Raw genomic sequence first — 18,518 nt, 5'->3', positions numbered from 1 at the left:
GCCCACAGGGTGCACCGGTGATTCTGCCTTAATTGTTTGCATTTCAATTCATTCTATTATTTGGGATGAGTCTGTAAGGATTACACCGTGGGTGACTGGAGCTCAGTTTATAGGACTAAAGCAAATGTAATTTCTGGTCTTATAGATGGCGTGCAAATTCATTTTTAATTCTGTTAAGCGTGACACTCTATAGCAGAGAAGCAAAAGGTATTACGATTCGCATTTGCTCAGGAGAGTGATATAACATGTAAGATTATTTTTGAAAAATATCATTATTGTAGACTTTCCTTTTCATTCCTTTCCTAACCAAGTGCATTTCTCTTGGATATTTGGGCAGAATATTTACTTCAAGGTAAAGTAGAGGCTTGGAAGAAGAAGCTGCTGTTAACTGGTGCATGTAAACACAAATAGGTTAAGAGCACTGACTGTAAAACATGGACCATAGAGTGTCTGAGTGTTCTTGTCTGTCAAAGTAACAGCGCTGGACAAAAGCTCTTCTCTGAGGGCCTGTCTAAAGCGCATTAAAGAAAGGTAGCTCACTAGTACCACTGCAGTTAGAGTGGGCTATGGATTTTCTGTCCGAGGCGCTATCACTGGCTGCTTGCTTTCATGGGATGAGCTTTTAATAAGTCCTGCCAAACAGCGAGCCATAGAGGATACATTATGATGTGGTTATGCTGTGTTATTATAATGGGAGTGCATCATGTTGCCTATCATTTATCACTGACTTTCAGATGCTCCCAGTCAGCACTGAGCCAAAATATAAAATAGACTGTTTGGGGGCATCTACAGTGTCATATTTCTGGTATGAGATTAAAGTCTTTTCCTCTGATGCTCTGTCCATGTGTACTATATGTTAGAGCAGCCAATCTCCGTGCCACAGTACATCAGTACAGCAGCCTCTTGGGGATAACTGAGGCCCTCTCTGCCCACAACTGCAAATGGTGGATTTCACTTGCTAATGAACCAACCACCTATCTTCAAGCCATTCATCAAAGTCTGCCCTGCTGGCTGCGCGTGTGTGAAGTGGATCCCATCATCACAGTAGATTGGGTTTACTCCCACTACTTTAGTCCGTGGGCCTCTGGGTAATGTCTCCTGGACAATGATTAACACTGAATTCAAGATTTACTCAATACAAGCCTTTTGTGTGGATACCTCATTCTTTTGATTTTAATTTCCTCAATAGGATAAGTGTCAATAATTATGACACTTAGTAATGATAGCTATAATACAGATGATTTCCTCATGTCTTACTATTTTTATTTTTAGCAAATAGATAATAGTCAGCATTAAACTGCTTGTATCCCATTAGTAATCCAAATACAATCCATGCCTCCACTTGCACACCCCCTGCTGACAGTGCATTATCACAATCCCCTCTCTACAGAGGAAAAAAAAAACAATCCCGCTAGACATCAGCCAGACATTTTTAACACGTTTATTGAACATCAGTGAGACATGGGTGTACATGGTGTATTTTATAGTGGCTGAGACATAAACCCAGCTGATTCACCTCATTGCAGCCTTCTCTCTACATCTGGTGGAACTGAAACATCTGCTACAGAAATACTAGAGAACGCAAATAAATTTAAGACGGAACATACATAAAAAGCGCTGTCCTAAGGAACAATGTAGTCAAGAAAAATTAATTACTCGACTGGGAATGAGAGAATTTTGTTTATCTTTGTAGCGGTGGTCATAGTAGTGGAAAACATGTGGTTTGTATGTACAAAAAAAAAAAAAATTACATTTTATATGGTTGACTACCCCTGTAAATACTACAGTGATGCCTTTTTTGCATTTCTTTTATATCAGTGACACATGTTTATGTCTCTCTAGTGTCATTGTGCCGTAGTTTTCAGAATGCTGTAAGAAATTACTGTGCAGGTACCTTGCATTTTTACTTCATCCAATCCATGTTACGTGTCATCTTCCAATCAAACATTCTTTTTTATATATAAAAAAAATCTATTGACAATACTCACAGCAGTACAACAAAAATACAGTAAGAACTTGAAAATACATAGGTAAAATCTTGTCAAAATGAAGTTTAAAATCCACTTTGAAAACACAAGTGCTATGTTGAGATGTGTTACTTTACATCAGTGGCACTGGCTTGATCAGACTGACCTCTGACCTCAGTTTTTTGTGCCATCTTTTGATGGTAGCGCTCAGCACGCAGTTCCTCAAAGCAAAATTCAGTGACACCACTTAGAAGCAGCTCTTTACAGTACATGCTCTCCTCCTGTGGTTTTCCAGGTTCGGACTCATTCTGGTGCTGATGGAGCTCCTGTATTCTCTTCAGGGGAGTTTCCTCTCGGCAAGGCTTTCGTGCTGATAAAACTGTGTTCACTGCGGGGTTGATCTTACATGGAGTCCTGAAGGAATGGAAATTAGTCCTGAAGAATGATTCAAATTATAGGTATGGCAATTTGTGACTTATCTGTTCACTAGTCTTTACAGTACAGGGTTTTTTCAGTTAAATAAAGAAATAGTTATCTTGTTAAAGCTGCACAGCTAAAATTGAGGGGAAAAAAATCCACCAGAATTTACCAAAAGGTACATCTATTTCTCTGTGCAAATCAAAAGACTGAATATAAATATATGGCACCAATTCATATTGATATGGGAAAGTGAAGTTAAAAAAAAAAAAAAAATCAGTGATTACAGCTGTTGATCACATATTAAACCCCATATCTCTCTGAAAACACCTATGATCAGCATAATCACAGAGAACAATTTCTACAGCCTGTAAACAGTGTTGAGAGACAGTGCAGAAGTATAGTTTCTCTCAGACCATTTCATTTACAACACGCTGACGGTTAATTATGAAATTTTTCTACAATGATGCCAGAAAAGTATTGTACATCTAAGCAATAAGGGAGGTGTTTTCAAACCTGAAAATATGATGTAAATTAAAGCTGCAGGAGCACCTCTCAGTGGCTCTCTCCTCTCACACCAAATCAAATGGCTAAATATAAATATTTCATGATTTGACACCTGAATCGCGTCCAGGTTGTGAATCTGATCAGCGACTGGTAATTACAGCAGTCAATCACAGATTTTACCCTCCCCTCTCTCTAAAAACACCTGTGGTTAGACAAAATCTGCACCTCAAAGTAGATTCTCTAAAACCTGAATAAAATGGGAAAAGAGTAGATGCAAAAGCCTTGTGTTCTCCTAGACCATATGAAAAATATATAATAATTTCAATGAATACATTGAAAGGTAATTATGGATTCTTTGCCCTGTGACGCTAAACACTAGAGCATTGTAGCTTTTAAAATTCAGGATCTATAAACAAAGACACCAAAATGCATTTTTCCCCCATTTTGCTACTCACATTGTTGGAGGCTGGTCTGACTCTTCAACAAATGGTTGGAAGGTGGGTTTAGAAGGTGGTGGAGCCATAATAGTTTGTCCATATTTATTCTTCTGACGCATCTGTGGTACATACATAAAAAAAAAAATAATAATAATAATAATTCAATTTCACATCACTGGGACAGCATGCATATATTTAAAGATACTAATAGGTCACATTCTTTCATACCTTGACATCACACCATTTTTCAGGCCTCTGCTCATTTTCTTTTGCTCTTGCAGTAGGAGGGGCTCCCCAGGACTCGAGCTTAGGCTCTGAGGGACCAGCGCTGGGAATTTTATTCTCATCAAATATCACCAAACGGCTATTTGAAGCATTGCCGAGGACACTGGTACCCTGTGATTGCAGGCCTCCAGAAACACCTGTTCATAAACACACCAAACATCAAAATTAGTCAACTCCTCTGACAATAATCCTTCCCTTCTTTGTGCTGGAACACTGGTAGCAGAACCTCAATATTTCATGACAGACAAATGTGCTCACTTCTGATTGCAGACCCAGTTCTGTTCACAGGGACAATAGCCTTTTTCTTCCCTCTATGCTTCAGATCAACTAGAGAAATTCTCTCAGGTTGTTTTGGTTCATCATCACTATCATCCTCTTCCACATTCATCATCACCTGCCGGGACACACGTGCCTGCAGAGCCCTACAAATAATAATACAGAAAATTGTGACAGTAATATAATGCACAGCCTGAAAATTGTTTGTCTGTTGTTTCCATGCTATCTTAATTTTGTTTCAGCCTATATAAAATTAGACACATACTTGTGAAACTGCTGAAGTTTTTCATTTGGCTCAGCATGCTTCTTGAATCCTTCTTGGTAGACCAGGTCAGCTTTGCAACTGTTACCTTGATTCTCATATTCTTCAGACCATGCAATGTAGAAAGAAGCCTGAGTTGCTCCTATTCCCTGGGCCTGCATGTACCTATAAATGTCCAAAGGCTCTGGGCAGGTCATCGCCTTATGAAATACAGACACAGTTACAGAACAACTGAAACACTTTGTCAATGAAGCAAATGACTTAGAGAACAACACATCAAACATACAAATTTAATCCAGTGCTCAACATAACGAGGGTCATTGTGATATTTCTTTTCTTCTGTAAATCTGGTCGCGACTCTTTCCAACAATGTTGAAAGGTGGCTTTCTTTCCCTCCTTGAGGGAACGTCTGTTCTGTCCACTTAATATACCTGTAAAACACAGGAAGATGTGTATATTAGCTATTAAATCCTGAACATTTAAAGTGCCATAAATGCATTTTAACAACTGCATATATAACTTACCGATCCCACACGTCAAGAGGATCATCCCCATCATACATACGCAGTTCAGACTCAAATGCCCTACAAAGCAAGAACCACAATACTGTTTTCATCATGTGAATATGAAAATTGAACCTGTCATCCATCCATAAGTAACATTATAAAATCCATACTGTCTCTGCTGGTTGATGGCAGAGTTGTCTCCTTCCTGCTGCTGACTGAGTGCTTCCTGTAAGGCTGATATGTGTCTTCCCCGCCTCAGTGGCTGAATGTTTTCTTTGCATAGTTCCCACTCTACATCTCCCCCTTCTGCCATGGTGATGATTTTATCTCAAGGTGCCTACAGACACACAAAAATCACATGTATACATTTATATTTAGATTCTACAGATATAATATAGCTAAAAGTTAACTGTAGTAAATAAGCATCATTATTAATACCATTGTAACGTACAAACGTGTGTCTGAGTGTGTACAATGAAACAAAAACCAAGTAACATTAGTAACGATACTGCCGTGCTTTAAAACCTACTAAGGCTGAGCAACACATGAAATGGCTGAGGAAATACTTTAATATTAAATAGTGACAACAAATAACATGTGGTTTAAAATGCAAGAGTATATGACGTTTCCAGTTAGCTCCTAAAGTTGTACTGGCTACATGCAGAGCTACATGCTAATATGGAAGTTAGCCAGCATTAGCTTTAAGTGGCTTTTTTTTTTTTTTTACCTCGTTCAGGGCTTTCATGGTATGTGCAAATCACACAATGGAAACAAAAGTGATTAACAAAAAAGGCACCCTTTTTCATACCGGTTATAAGGTTATTTTGATGCTTTTCCAAACCACTGCGATGCATGAGCTGATAGCAGGAATCGCTGTTGAGATATTCCGTTCTGTGTTTTGAACGAGGACCGCGAGATAATTTAAAGAAAGCTGATTGGAGGAGACATGAACAGGAAATACGCAACCACGTTGCATTACGTCTTCCGCTACGGTTCCTGTTTTGACTAGTAACGTTGAAATCTGAAAATAGAAAGCTAGCTTACCAGTTGTCATTAATTTATTGTACTTCATTCTCATTTATGGTAATATAATCTAAACAGCCTAATGTGTTATGACTTTGTTCATGTGTCGGGATGGACAACCGCTGTTATTCTTGTGCATCAAAGTTCAGTCTCTTCAAGAAGGAGGTACGACCTGGCTCCTGTGTTTATACTGTAGCTACTATTTCACATTCAGATGTTTTAAGCTTTACTGATTTTACATTGTCTTTACAGCTGGGGTGTAAAAACTGTGGCCGCTCCTTCTGCTCTGGCTGCCTGACTTTTAGTGCTGTGGTGCCTCGCTGTGGCAACACTCAGCAGAAGGTCTGCAGGCAGTGTCACACTAATCTCACAAGGTAAATGTTAAACCAGGCAGAAGTGTTAGCTTCACTCATTAGCAGTCTGACTTAATTCCGTCTTTTCGTTTTCAGTGGGGGACCTCCAAATAATAGTGGAAGATGGTCACCGCCTGAAAATTACAAAAAGTCGGTATAATATGATTTGTAAAGAGCAGTGAAAGCACTTTGGCAATATGTAAAACAGTCATTGCTTAACTATGCTTTTTCTCATAGGCGGGTTGCTGCATTTGAGGCCAAACAGAGGGGACAGTCAGCACCACCTTCTGCACATGGAAGCAGTAGAAATGCTAAATCAGGCCTTATCCCAACCAAAGGCCTGTGTAAAGAAGATCAGGCTATTGCTGAAAGACTTAAAAACCTAAAAGAGGACACGACACCAAGTAATAAAAACTGATTTTATTTTATTGATATCAGATAGCACTTGGATGTAGGGCTTGGCAATAAAATCATAATAATTAGTTAGATATGATTTTATGTCATATCTCAATGACATTCATACTGTGCCAGTATGAATTAATGAAGAGATCATAATGCAGGTATTGAGGACAATGCTGCATTTTGAGACTAGTCTACTTGCCAGTCAAGGAAAACGCAAGGATTAATCATTTTGAAATGTGCATTTTTTCCCCAAACCAAACATACTTTTTTTCATGAAGTAATTTTATTTTGTGTGACTTACACAGCATGTTTCTGCTCATTGTCAGTAGATCCAGAATGTAACCATTCACACACTGGACCCTAAAACTGCAACCTTTTGTAATGATGTTAAGACACTAATCTTCAAGTTTAATCTTCCTTGAAATTGACAGCTAGGATTGTTTTAAATTGTAAGAAATATGAGAATTATTTGGTGTACATTGTCAAATAAAACAAAAAAGGTTACATAAAATTCCTTAAGTTTATTCCTGCAAATTTAGACTTTAAGTATAACGTTTCAATAATATATAGTAGAATATTATATTTTGAAGAAACATTTTATTCTTTTAATTGTTTTGAATGTCCTACCTCTACATCTCTGAATTATTCTGACCATAAATATGTTTAAACAATACAAAGTTGTTTACTGTTTTTCAGAGCATTATAAAATGTTTGACCATATCACTAGCCTTATTTAGAAACTACATAGTAATTCATTTGTTGTTTTTCTTATAAGCATTTGCCTTTTTCACCAGAGTCTATCCCATCTGACAAGGAGCTGGAGTCTCGTCTTGCTGCCTTGAAAGCTCCCAGCCAGCCAGTGCCTTCTGCAGAAGAGATGGAGGACCGCCTGGCAGCTCTACGGGGCCATCCTCTACCATCTCAAGCTCCTCCACCTGTGAGCCAAGTCATCGTTTGTAATCTAATAAGTCTGAAGTATTCATGATTGTTTTGAAGGAGCTGAATCCCAAATATTTTTGTACTTACAAGATTATGTGCTGACGTGCTCATCTGTACAGGTGCACAAGCCTCCTGACAATAGGACTCAGACTGAACAAGCCAATGATCTGATTACTCAGATGACAGAGGAAGTTGCCATTGACAACGAGCAAACAGATCCTGAATGCAGTAAGATGTTACTCTTCTCACTGATTTCACCCAATTGTTAATTTATAGTGCTGTTACATCATAGTCTTAGGTGAATATTAAGCTATTTGAGGTAGTGTGGATATCTCCAATATTCTTAATCCTTTTATTTTCTGTGCAGGTGTAGAGGGTCGTATGAATGATCTCAACAAAGGGGCGGAGGGCACATTGGAGGACAATTTGGAAGAGAACCAGGAGGCCAGTAAGCAGCTGGAGGCTGAAAAGACCCGTCTATTGGAAGAGGCCATGCAAGAGCTTAAGAAGGAGCACCACACCCAGGATCAGATCCTCCACATGGCAAAGAGGCTGGCCCAGCTGAAGGGGCAGGACCCAGACAAAGGTGCTTTACTCATGTTTTAGTGTTCTGTGAGCTCCTAAAGTATAACCATGCAGCTCTTAACAAAACACTATTTAGATTTTGTAGACAGTGGAATGGGATTGGTTTTATTTACAGCATTGGAAAAAGGGAGTAAATATTCATATTTCTGTAAATTGTAGTTACTATGGGGGACCTTCAGCATCCTGACAGTGATGAGGAGACTGAGGAAGAAGCTGTGATGAGAGTCATAAAGCAGGTCTGGCATTTTATTCTAAACACATATGAAAATTAGTTAAGTGTGCATTACACCGTTAAAATCATAGTTAACTTAATTAGACCAGGTGGGGTGGCCACAAGGGGCTGCTATTTTGCCATTTTAATAATTTTTCAGTGTTTGAAGTGTGTTTTAGAGATTTGTCATGTAATTTCTATGCTTCTTATTTTTGTTCTAGCTCTCTGAAGAAGCTGCACTGGATGAGGCCAGTGGCTACAACATACCACTAGAACGCAGTGGACCAAAAAACACAGAAAAGAGAGCGACCTCTAAGAAGGTGGTAGTTAGCATCTGCAAAAAAAATAATTCTAAAGTTCTTATCTTTTATAAACCTGAAACAGACCTTTTTCTGTTAATTTCTTGTTGATTCAGGCTCCAGTAGCCAAAAGTAGGGTTACACCATCTACCATCACACATCAGCCAGTAGACAGTGATGAGGATGAGCTTCCATGGTGCTGCATCTGCAACCAAGATGCCACCCTTCGCTGTTATACCTGTGAGGGAGACCTGTATTGCAACCGTTGTTTCAGGTAGCCTGACATTCCAATGTATTAATTTTAAGAAACAACTAGGACTTCTTGTTGTGGCAGAGCGTTGCATGGAAATCTTAGCTCAAAAGCCCAAGAAAGATGCCTTTGATTTGGAATGCATACCATGACCCAGATAAATTGTAGGCAGGCTGCTGCCATACTGTTAACCAGCATGAATATAAAGTATTTAGTGTGATGAATTATCAATCCACTCTCCATTATCTCCCCAGGGAAGGCCATGATAAATATGACAGGATGGAGCATCGCACCACTAACTACACTGCACCAAAGAAGAAGAAAAAGACTTGATAGTGAGATTGTGCCGCAGGTCTTTTCAGGTCCTGGTCAGTCAGCTTTGTTAGACTTGTGCTTTAGCCTTAAGGGACTTATTACTGAACTTAGAAAAGATCTAAGATGAGTTAAAAGCTACCTGTTATTCAAAATAATCCAGAAGACCTCATTTCAACTCCTTATTAACTTATCCAGTCTGTAACAGGATAAGGTGAATTGCCTTTCTTGCAAAATCAGTATCTGTAAACTAAATAGCGAATGGTAAACTTACCAGCAAAGCATAACTAGAAAAAACTGTAATGTAAACATAATACTACATGTGAAAAATTACAACTGTGTTAGTTTTATGTATAAGAGTAGACCTAGGTATAATTTGCCAAGGCTTTCAGACAGTGTTGGTACTTGAGCAAAACTGCACAGTGTCTGCATACAAAAAATCATCCAACTTAATAAGTAGCTTGAAGTTATTTTTTTATGTCACTTGTCCTACTTCTGTAAGGCAACAAAAGCTCATCTTAGGCGCACTTTGCACTTGTCACCATGTGATTATTTTTAGACAACACACAAAATACAGATACATCATGAGCTCATCTGGGATGATGTACAAGCTCAGACTGCTGTCAGCTGTGGACTGAAGAAGCACAGAGGAGTCAGTATAAAAGGATTACTGAAGCTTTGTTTCTTTTTGGCAGGCAGTGCAGTCACTCTTGTAATCTATGTTTGGCTATGAGTTTGACATGAGTATTGCCTTTCTTGTCCTTGCGTATAATTTTATTATAAACGGTGCAAAAGTGTGAGGCTCTAGGGAATGCAGCGTCATTTAATTATATTTTTAACTCCAAACTTTTTTTAGTCTCTGATGTTTCAACTCCACAAAAATGTGGCAGTCTGACAGGCTGTGTTAGAAGTGTAATTTAAGTATGGATAGCCTCTGTGTCAGAGAAGTAAGTGGAAGTGGGGGTGAAACAAATTACTGTAATGGAGCCTTTAGCCAAAAAGACCCTCTGTGTATGAGAGAATGAAGGTCAGAGTGCAGTTTCATCAGCGTGCATTACAGTCTAGCTAACTGAGGAGCAGCCATAATTACACTCTCCTCCAGGGGCTTGCTCCATTAAGGTTGTATGGAGGCCGTTACTGTGTTTGCTTTTTTTCTGACTGTGTCATACACGACCACAGACAGGAAATGGATGAGGATAATGGATGCATACTTAATGGACCTTCCTGCTGCTGATTTCACTGTGTTTACGCCTAGACTTGACATTCAAACTTCTCCTTTGTTTCCAAAATGATGCACTGATTGGCATCCTACACTAAAGTCTACGGTTTTCTTTGCTTAGTATTACATAATGTAAGACTGACCTATTTTAGAAGTTTCAATGTAAATCAGTTTTTTAGCAGCACTAAAGGGCAATTGTAATAACAGGGTAGTTAAACACAACTTAAGGGGATGGGTATAATGACCATATCTATTTATTTGTTCTGTATTTGTGTAATAAATGAATAAATACATGATGATACTGTACAATTTGTTGACCGTGCTTGTGAATTCAGATATAGGTGTTCTTAAAATTCATCAACAGCCTTGTCTTGAAAATTCTCCATTTTATTTTGACACAACACCATTATGAGAACAAAAATATTTATTTACATAAATAGGCAACCGAAAATGTACAGTCTTACACAAAAAAAAAAAACAGTCCATCTGAGCTATAGCTATTACATCTTTTATCACGTGTGCATTATTGGTATGTGTAGGGGAGACAAAATGTTATAGCAGTCTATAAATTTAAGTAAAAAAAAATCATTCTAAACCCAGCTGTTGTGGTGTTAGACTGAAGTTGAACTGGGAAAGGGGCAGGGGGCAGGAAGAGAGTCCCACTAACATCTGAACTGCACTTACAGGCATCCAAAACAGTTAACATGTGGGAGATAGGAAGATCAGAGGCTTCACATTCTCTCAATTCTCCATTTGACCTATGATTATTTCTTTAAAGGCCCTGACATTTTGCGTAGACCCTTTATCCTGTAGAGCAGCCCGTTGATAAAATCCTACAGAACAGATGGAGTAAATGGGAGAAAATCATTTTTTTTTTACATGCAGCCACATTACAAACTCTTAATTATAATGCAAAATGTCAAAAACAAGTATGTCTTACCTCTTTTGGCTTACCGCATTCCTGCAACAACTCCTAACAAAAGAAAATAAACAGAAATAAGTTCACTAATAAAACTGGTCATTGTTTTGTGAATGCAAACATTGCAACACTGGAGTTGTGCAAGGGTCAAGTGCTTGCTAAACTATAACCCTGCATAATAAATGGTCAGGTATGCTTCCAAGGTGTCAAGTACGAACAAAATGTTCATTCCAGGATTATGGACTGGACTGAATAAATTGAGTAGTTGTTTTCATTTATTTTATACAATCTCACCTGCAACCTAGTTCTCTGGCCCTCATCTGAAAGCTCCAGCAGCTCATCTATGTCAATCTCTAACTCTGGGATCTCTTCTTCCTGCAATAAAGAATGAGAAGTTAGAGCAAACGGTTATCTACTATTATACTGTCCACTCTTTACTGTATGCCTGCAGGCTACGAAAACTCCTGCAAGCATTGTATAATGTGGGACTGAGGCCATCTTCAATCTCAGTGGTTGGACTGTAGAGACAATGAGGAGAAAAGAAAAGGATGTGATGTAACATAGCAAGGATTTCACAAAGTAACTGTTTGATTATTAGTACTTGCATATATCATTTGAGTTAATATTGTTTTTCTATAACAGGAATAAAGATTTCCTTCTTGGGTAATTTCTCATAACAATGATGTGATTGATGATGTGGTTTGCATATGAGCAAGGCTGAAGAGCACTGAGCCATGAAGGCAAAAAGGCTCCAGGAGACCATACTTGCCACATGCCACCATCTGATTTCATGGATGGTTTACCCAGCTGGCATTTAGCTCACCCAAAGCAGAGAGATTACTTCCAGTGTAAATGTTTTCTAAATAATATATTAAACTGAGTTGGAATACACTAAAATACAGTAGGTTTTCCCACACATAGTAGTGCTTAGACCTGAGAAGAGCTCTGCCCACATAGAGTCGCGGAAATAATTATTAGATCACCCTTGTTTTCTTCCATCTCTTGTTCATTTTAATGTCTGGTACCACTAAAGGTACATTTGTTTGGACAAATATAATGATAACAAAAATAGCTCATAAGAGTTTAATTTAAGCGTTGATATCTATCCATTTTCCATGTTTTCTTGATAATAACCAAAATCACTTCAGTCCTTACATCAATAGTTATGGCATTGTACTGACAAAAACAGTGCTTTTAGGCATTCCATGTTTTCTTTTGTGTCTGTTTAGTCACATGATACACACAGGAGTTACTACTTGATTACATAACCATTTTTTGATGACTTTTGATGGTCTAATAATTTTTTCCGCGACTGTATGTCTAGTATTTTATTTATTTATTTATTTTTACCTTGCTACCAATGATGGTGTAAAGATAGATGTAAAACTCTCTCTGATTTTCAATAAAAATGCTCAGACATAACACAAAATAATAAGTAAAACAATTACTTCCGATACAAGATAAATGTCGATTTTATGTAAGGATTGAAAAATATAGCAAAGTGAGAAAGTAGCAAAGTAATCAATTCAGCTCCCCAGCTTTTATCCACACCTTCAGAAGGGAATGAAGTGTGCTCACTGGAGGAATCCTGAACCCTGAGATATCTGGAGTCAGCAGCTGTACACTCATATTTGACAAGTGGGACCTCTTTTTAAGAGGAATATTTTCCGGTTGGGGAGTTTTCATGGCTGGTGAGGATGTGGCTCGCTGTGCTTTCTGGATGAGGAGAGAGCTAATCAATGTGGAAGTGCTGAGTGGCGGAATAGATGGGCCCACCTTCAGCACAGTCCCCTGTGCCCGCTCTAATTGATACATGCTGCCAGTTTGGACCCTGTGTGATTTTGCTGATGTCTGCAGTAGCCATGTAGGGCTGAAACCTTGTTTTTCTGGCCTGTGCTGTTTGTTTCTGAGTGGTCTGTGCTCTAATGTGTTAAACTGTAGAGGGGTTATTTGGTATGTGTTTCATGCTGTACTGGTTTTGTCATTTTTGGAATTGTGCAGAATCTTTAAAATGTATCCTTGTTTTATACTTGTAGCTCAGATTTTACATATGTAAGCTTCATTTTTACAATTTTTGCCATAACCCATCACTGTCAATTCAATATACTCACCTTGGGTTTTCTACAGGAATACAACACACAAACATTTTATAGTCCAAAAAATACCTAAAATTGTGCTGTATTTGAGTGATTATTTCAAAACAAGTACTTCTTATCTATTGCAAAATCAATTAGGTGTATTTAAACGTGAATTTCTAGAATAACTGCCTAATTTGAACCTTTAAGTTATTATTTGCATCAAAGCTAATCAATAATCTGAAGCTGTAATTGACTCACTGCTGCATCTGCACATCCAATAACCAGATGAAATCCTATTTACCTATTTGCAACATGAGCTGTGAGAATGAAATAGGTCTATACACTAAGTAACTCAATCAATGAATAAAAACAGCTCCTTTAATTCTATTTATTTTGCAGTACTACTGTATACCCTCTGTGAGTACAGATTAATTCAGACCACTACTGAATATCTATCAGAGAAACATGTGCATTTACCATAAAGCAAAATATGAGACTCCCAGTAACTTTTAAGCTTCAAATTGTTTTCATTTGCCTTTTTCTAAGCTGTTGAAAGTAACCTTCATTGTCAAAGGGAAATAGCATTTTAATGAGGCCTCTGGGCAAAAAAAAAAAAAAAAAAAAAAAATGCGTGAGCAGCACTTTTTGAAGTTAAAAGCAATAGACTGATGCTAAAATGAATCTTGGCACTAAGTGGTTCTCAGAGGATTATAGTTTAGACGGCAGTACAGATGCTGTTTAAATAATCAGATGGATTTTGTTGCTCTAAGGAGAACTCCACGAGAATGAGTAAAGAATTCACAATCAGGAAGGTTTCTTCATTATCATGAGGTGACCTGGTTGTTTCTCTGACGAATCTCAACCATAGAAGTCAGACTAGCAGCAAAATTACAACTTTTATTGACAGAATTTGTTCTAAGTATGTTTGCAATTCTCTTGCAGGCCAAGAGGGGATATGAGTGTGATATTTGTCATGTTATATTGTTGATAGATTACAGATATTTATGGTCCCTTGTGAAAAAATTACCACTTTTCATTCGACTCCACTGCTACATTTTGCCTCTGACCTTTGCTCCCTCCACCTCGACTTTGCTCATGTTCAGGTTTTCATTGAAATCTGAGGTATTTTTTTTAACTGACAGTGCAGACCATGAGGCTTGAGCAGGTTGATAAGTACTCAGCACATTTAAGCTCCTCAGAAAATGAATAGTACCGTGTATCAGTGACCTGTTTGACACCAGACACTATGCTAAAATTGAAGCTACAGCCAGCAGCTGGTTAGCCTAGCCTAGCTTAACGTCTGGACACAGCACCAAACAGGATGATTCTGTTTAAAGTTGAAAAAAAAAAAAAAAAAACGTTGCTCACATATTAGCATGTTATATCTTATTTGTTTAATCCATGTGAAAAATAAGTATAGGAATGACAATAATTAGTTTTACTGTCTTGATATCTCCATACTTTGACACAGGTTTTAGCCTGTACCCAACTGTATTCTGCCAAAAAATACCCAAGAAATTGCTGAAGACAAAAAGTGGGAAATAAGAAAGCACTATTTATGTTCTCATTTAACTCACTATAAACACATTACTATATTTTCAAAATAATTGTTTATAATTAATAATTTAATTGTTTTTATACTGCTTTTATACTTGTATTATACTTTTACTGCTTATGTCTCTGACTTCTATTTTGATTTTATATTTTAATCTTTTACACTTGCACTCTGACAGACTTCTGCACAATAATTCCTATGTACCTGAATATGTACAAATGGCAGATAAAACTCTCTTTAAATAGTGAACTGCGCTTTGCTAGGTTTACACAGGTTTCCTCCCGTGTTCCCAGACATGTTTAGTAACACAGTATAATCATCATGATTCTGTCTAAATGTTTTTGCTTTTTTGATGATAAGGAAACCATGCCCAGGAAAACTTGCTGCTTCAAGAACATGCTGGTGTGTGTTTAACATCCTGTTCCCAAAAGAGGTACAAACTGCCCACACACTCAAATATTTGTTAACTTTACTGAATGAGCAAAGTTTAAAGAGAGCAAAAGAATGTAAAAATATCTAAATGTTTAATGTCAGAAGAGGTCTCATCCTTTATAATTAGTGAAAGGATGATCTAAACATAACTTTTTTCCAGTGGAAAATAGTGGATGGTTTGGCTGATTTGTGTTAACACTGATATTGACTAAACAATACTTGTGATTTTCAAGTCTATCTGAGCTGTGTTATTCACACTTTTTAGAAGTTTGCCATTTCTTAAAAGGTGTGAAGTTTGCAAAGACAGCAGTCGCTCTAGGCCAAGGCAGCACTTGTATGAATTAGAGATGCAGCTAAATAATTCAGGTGGTGACACAGGGGACTGATGGTAAATGCTTCCACGCGGAAGACTCGGAGAACCAACAGAGTAACCTTCCCCTGAGCCTATGCAAAATTCATTACACTGGCCAGTGCACATGGATAGGCCATGCGTAATTCCACCAAGTAACTAATGCAAAAATTACTTAATTTTTATTGAGACAAAATATCCTGAGGAAAACCTGCACATAACAGGAACCTCTGTTATCAATGCATGACAGGGCTAATTACCAATCCAAGGTATACCCAATGTTACAACTATGTTTCATCATCTTTTCATGATCACATTGCGATATTGTCCTTCAGCTATCCAGGGAAACATCCACATCTGTTCTGATGTCTGTGCTCAACATGCTCTGCACATTAATTCTCACACTCAATTGTGTTAGAACCAGAACATGCAAGGCTACGAACTGAAACATGGAATAATTGTATGTTTCTGGGACAAGATCAAAAGACTAGACGGGGAAAGACTTCAAATCTGTTTTCTGTTATCTGCATGTCCTGGTTTCCACTAATGTGATTTATTCCACCCTTGGCTTCACAGGCACATTACCATATATTACCACAGGGATGAAGGCTGGGTGTAAATGTAGGCTAATAAAGCTCATAAAATATTGTTGAGTAAAATGCTAGTGTAATGTTAAGAATCTCTGGCATTCGACTGGGATTTAAGTATTTTAACATGAAACCAGCCAGGCTTTAGAGGTATATGATCTACAGGGTTTTAAGACAGATGACTAAAGATGTCTAGATGTTTAATATCACTAAAGGAGCTGCAGAGTTCTTCTGTGTCAGATAGATGTGGATGAATGCACAGGTGCTCCATCATCCGTCCATGCTATATATAAAGGGCTCCTTGGCAGTGCACAGGGATAGCAGACAGGAAGGTGACTATAGGCCGTCTATAGCCAAGAGTCTGTGTGTGGTTAGTGAATTAAATGAGAAATACTTTGTCCCTGCCTTCTCCAGCATGAAACAGAGGCGGTGTTGTCATCTGATCTGCAGCATCATTAGGAAGCCCATGCTCCTTAATAGACACCCCTAATTCCACTGTGCCATGCTGCCTCATGTGGGCAATGAGACATCTGTTGCCATGGTTTCCCCTCAGCAAATGCCAACCAAATCAATACGGATCCTCTGACATAATTGGATTGTGTCCCACCATACAGGAGAGGAGTTATAAAGCTTATGTTTATGTGTGTGCCTTGTGAGTTCTCCTTAATCTTCAGTACACAGTATGTTAAACTCGAGTGTGTTTGCAAGGAAATCACTAATTTCACACTAAATGATGAGATTTTTTCACATTGCAGTTCTGGTCTTCACAGTGAGTGTGCGCTGTGTTGAAACATGTATATTCTTTAGCTTCATTGTTGTTAGTTTGTCAAGTAACAGAGTTTTTATTGTTTTAATTGTGTCTGACAGACAGGATGCACATATATACACACACGTATACTAGAGTTATGGCATCACATCCCAGATACCACCATGATAGTAAGGTATAAAAACTGCCACACCGGGTCTATAAAAAGCATGACTCTCCTGCCCATTGCTTTTATTTTCTGGACCTTTATTACTCTTACAGCTACAGGAATATTGTTTTCACTTCCCGTATCCCTGTTGTGTGTTTTCCCCCCATTTAAGTGATTAGATTTCTGGATGTACTCCAAATCTTAATGTGTAAAAGCATCTCCTATTTACATGAATAGCATATGTGACTATGTGGATACCTACCATGTACTTGTGGTTAACAGAGTAGATTACAGGGTTAAAGTATGATTTCACATGCTTTTCTTATGACTGCAGTCATCTTATCTCAGAAAAATAATAATCACCGTGGCAAAACACCTTCGTGTACACTGCACAGCTGATACTGCAGTCAGCTTGATGACACATGGAGGTTTATGTGCCAAACATTACAGCTATAAAGCAAAGCTATTGGCTCCCACACACTTCTCCTATAGGTTGCTGTTATCTCTTTGGCTTCTTGTGCATGATGGATAGTCCAGGCTCCTTTCCTTCAACTCTTCCTCTGTCGCTCAATAGAGTGTGTGTACAGAAGTGTGTGTGTGTCCTTGTAAGACAGCCTCATCCTACCTCACAGTCAAACAGCAGGTGCAGCTGGTCGTCGATCCACTCCTCAATATCCAGCCTCCTCTGCAGGTCCTTGCGATTGTATTTAACTGTCAGCTTTCCCAGCTTGCGGTGTGCTGGCTCCTCTGTTTTGTCCGTCGTCTGGAACATCACCCTGGACTGGGTGCTAGGCTCTGACGCCATAGCTGCCACGGCCTCAGGAGAACCGTGGAAACACACTTAGACTGAGCTCACACACACACTCACACACACAAACCCTCAGGCTGTTAATAACACGTTTGTCTTACTCCCCTGCTCTATCTCTGCTTCTGCCTTCCAACAGACTGCTGCTCCTGCATGTATCTCCTGTTATGTTGTGGAGTGTTCGTCCTCTGCCTCTCTATAGTGTTGCCTCTGGTTCTCTGCCTGTCCTCGTCCTCTCTCTCCCTCTCTCTCTAAAGCTCACTGTCTTGCTCTCCTTCCCTCCTCCTCTTGCAACACCCACTGCCTGCACTATCTGGAGGATGGTAATGAGATATGCCTCTGTGTGTGTGCAAGTTTGTGCATACATTTGTGTGTGTGTGTGTGCACATGCACCTTATAGGGTGTGTGTTTGCTTTGCACTGTCTTCCTCTTTGTTATAGCAGGTGGGAGACCATAGGTCAATTACAGTGATAAAACCGGAGAAAGGGTAAGAAGGCAACAACACTAAACAGGTCATAAGTGAACAAGAACTGCTGATGAAACTATGCCAAGACGCTTAAATGACATCATAAAATCCAGATGTAATTATTTTATTTTGAATCATTTGACCTGCGTGAAATCCCATATGC

General features: G+C 38.5%; 3 protein-coding genes across 5 annotated transcripts; 1 reads left to right on the top strand and 2 right to left on the bottom strand.

Moving 5' to 3' along the window:
• Nucleotides 1-1,425: 1,425 nt before the first annotated feature.
• bub1bb (BUB1 mitotic checkpoint serine/threonine kinase Bb) lies at nucleotides 1,426-5,545 on the bottom strand. 2 transcript variants are annotated; one of them, XM_030126023.1, is made up of 9 exons: nucleotides 5,466-5,545; nucleotides 4,828-4,994; nucleotides 4,676-4,735; nucleotides 4,438-4,582; nucleotides 4,155-4,351; nucleotides 3,872-4,035; nucleotides 3,557-3,750; nucleotides 3,347-3,447; nucleotides 1,426-2,381 (listed from the first exon to the last, which is right to left on the bottom strand). In XM_030126023.1, exons 2-9 carry the CDS (start codon nucleotides 4,968-4,970, stop codon nucleotides 2,096-2,098), a joined length of 1,290 nt encoding a protein of 429 aa, XP_029981883.1. In that variant the 5' UTR covers nucleotides 4,971-4,994; nucleotides 5,466-5,545; the 3' UTR covers nucleotides 1,426-2,095. The 2 variants fall into 2 exon arrangements, with proteins under 2 accessions (XP_029981883.1, XP_029981884.1); XM_030126024.1 differs by having other exon boundaries at nucleotides 5,385-5,522.
• A 98-nt stretch (nucleotides 5,546-5,643) lies between these two features.
• Nucleotides 5,644-10,556, top strand: zfyve19 (zinc finger, FYVE domain containing 19). 2 transcript variants are annotated; one of them, XM_030127016.1, is made up of 11 exons: nucleotides 5,644-5,845; nucleotides 5,933-6,054; nucleotides 6,130-6,183; nucleotides 6,271-6,437; nucleotides 7,230-7,372; nucleotides 7,494-7,602; nucleotides 7,742-7,960; nucleotides 8,119-8,195; nucleotides 8,392-8,490; nucleotides 8,586-8,743; nucleotides 8,974-10,556. In XM_030127016.1, exons 1-11 carry the CDS (start codon nucleotides 5,792-5,794, stop codon nucleotides 9,050-9,052), a joined length of 1,281 nt encoding a protein of 426 aa, XP_029982876.1. In that variant the 5' UTR covers nucleotides 5,644-5,791; the 3' UTR covers nucleotides 9,053-10,556. The 2 variants fall into 2 exon arrangements, with proteins under 2 accessions (XP_029982876.1, XP_029982875.1); XM_030127015.1 differs by having other exon boundaries at nucleotides 8,392-8,493.
• A 100-nt stretch (nucleotides 10,557-10,656) lies between these two features.
• On the bottom strand, nucleotides 10,657-18,146 carry ppp1r14d (protein phosphatase 1 regulatory inhibitor subunit 14D). The gene is made up of 4 exons (XM_030127017.1): nucleotides 17,710-18,146; nucleotides 11,464-11,544; nucleotides 11,191-11,223; nucleotides 10,657-11,083 (listed from the first exon to the last, which is right to left on the bottom strand). The coding sequence occupies exons 1-4, from the start codon at nucleotides 17,887-17,889 to the stop codon at nucleotides 11,015-11,017; spliced, it is 363 nt and encodes a 120-aa protein (XP_029982877.1). The 5' UTR covers nucleotides 17,890-18,146; the 3' UTR covers nucleotides 10,657-11,014.
• Nucleotides 18,147-18,518: the final 372 nt, after the last annotated feature.

Source organism: Sphaeramia orbicularis, chromosome 22 (assembly GCF_902148855.1).
Source record: "Sphaeramia orbicularis chromosome 22, fSphaOr1.1, whole genome shotgun sequence".
In the NCBI taxonomy this organism is placed as follows: Eukaryota; Metazoa; Chordata; class Actinopteri; order Kurtiformes; family Apogonidae; genus Sphaeramia; species Sphaeramia orbicularis.
The sequence above is the reverse complement of the archived record's forward strand: the minus strand, read 5'-3'. Positions and strand labels throughout refer to the sequence as shown.

Excerpts from the sequence above, each read along its gene's own strand:
- bub1bb (XM_030126023.1), bottom strand. The coding sequence starts at position 4,970 with ATGGCAGAAGGGGGAGATGTAGAGTGGGAACTATGCAAAGAAAACATT. Across the intron at positions 4,583-4,675 it reads CCTCTTGACGTGTGGGATCG|GTATATTAAGTGGACAGAAC; the intron begins GTAAGTTATATA and ends TGTGTTTTACAG. Across the intron at positions 4,036-4,154 it reads AAACTTCAGCAGTTTCACAA|GGCTCTGCAGGCACGTGTGT; the intron begins GTATGTGTCTAA and ends TATTATTTGTAG.
- zfyve19 (XM_030127015.1), top strand. The coding sequence starts at position 5,792 with ATGGACAACCGCTGTTATTCTTGTGCATCAAAGTTCAGTCTCTTCAAG. Across the intron at positions 6,184-6,270 it reads CCGCCTGAAAATTACAAAAA|GCGGGTTGCTGCATTTGAGG; the intron begins GTCGGTATAATA and ends TTTTTCTCATAG. Across the intron at positions 8,494-8,585 it reads GAGCGACCTCTAAGAAGGTG|GCTCCAGTAGCCAAAAGTAG; the intron begins GTAGTTAGCATC and ends TTGTTGATTCAG.
- ppp1r14d (XM_030127017.1), bottom strand. The coding sequence starts at position 17,889 with ATGGCGTCAGAGCCTAGCACCCAGTCCAGGGTGATGTTCCAGACGACG. Across the intron at positions 11,545-17,709 it reads ACCTGCTGTTTGACTGTGAG|GAAGAAGAGATCCCAGAGTT; the intron begins GTAGGATGAGGC and ends TCTTTATTGCAG. Across the intron at positions 11,084-11,190 it reads AATGCGGTAAGCCAAAAGAG|GATTTTATCAACGGGCTGCT; the intron begins GTAAGACATACT and ends TCTGTTCTGTAG.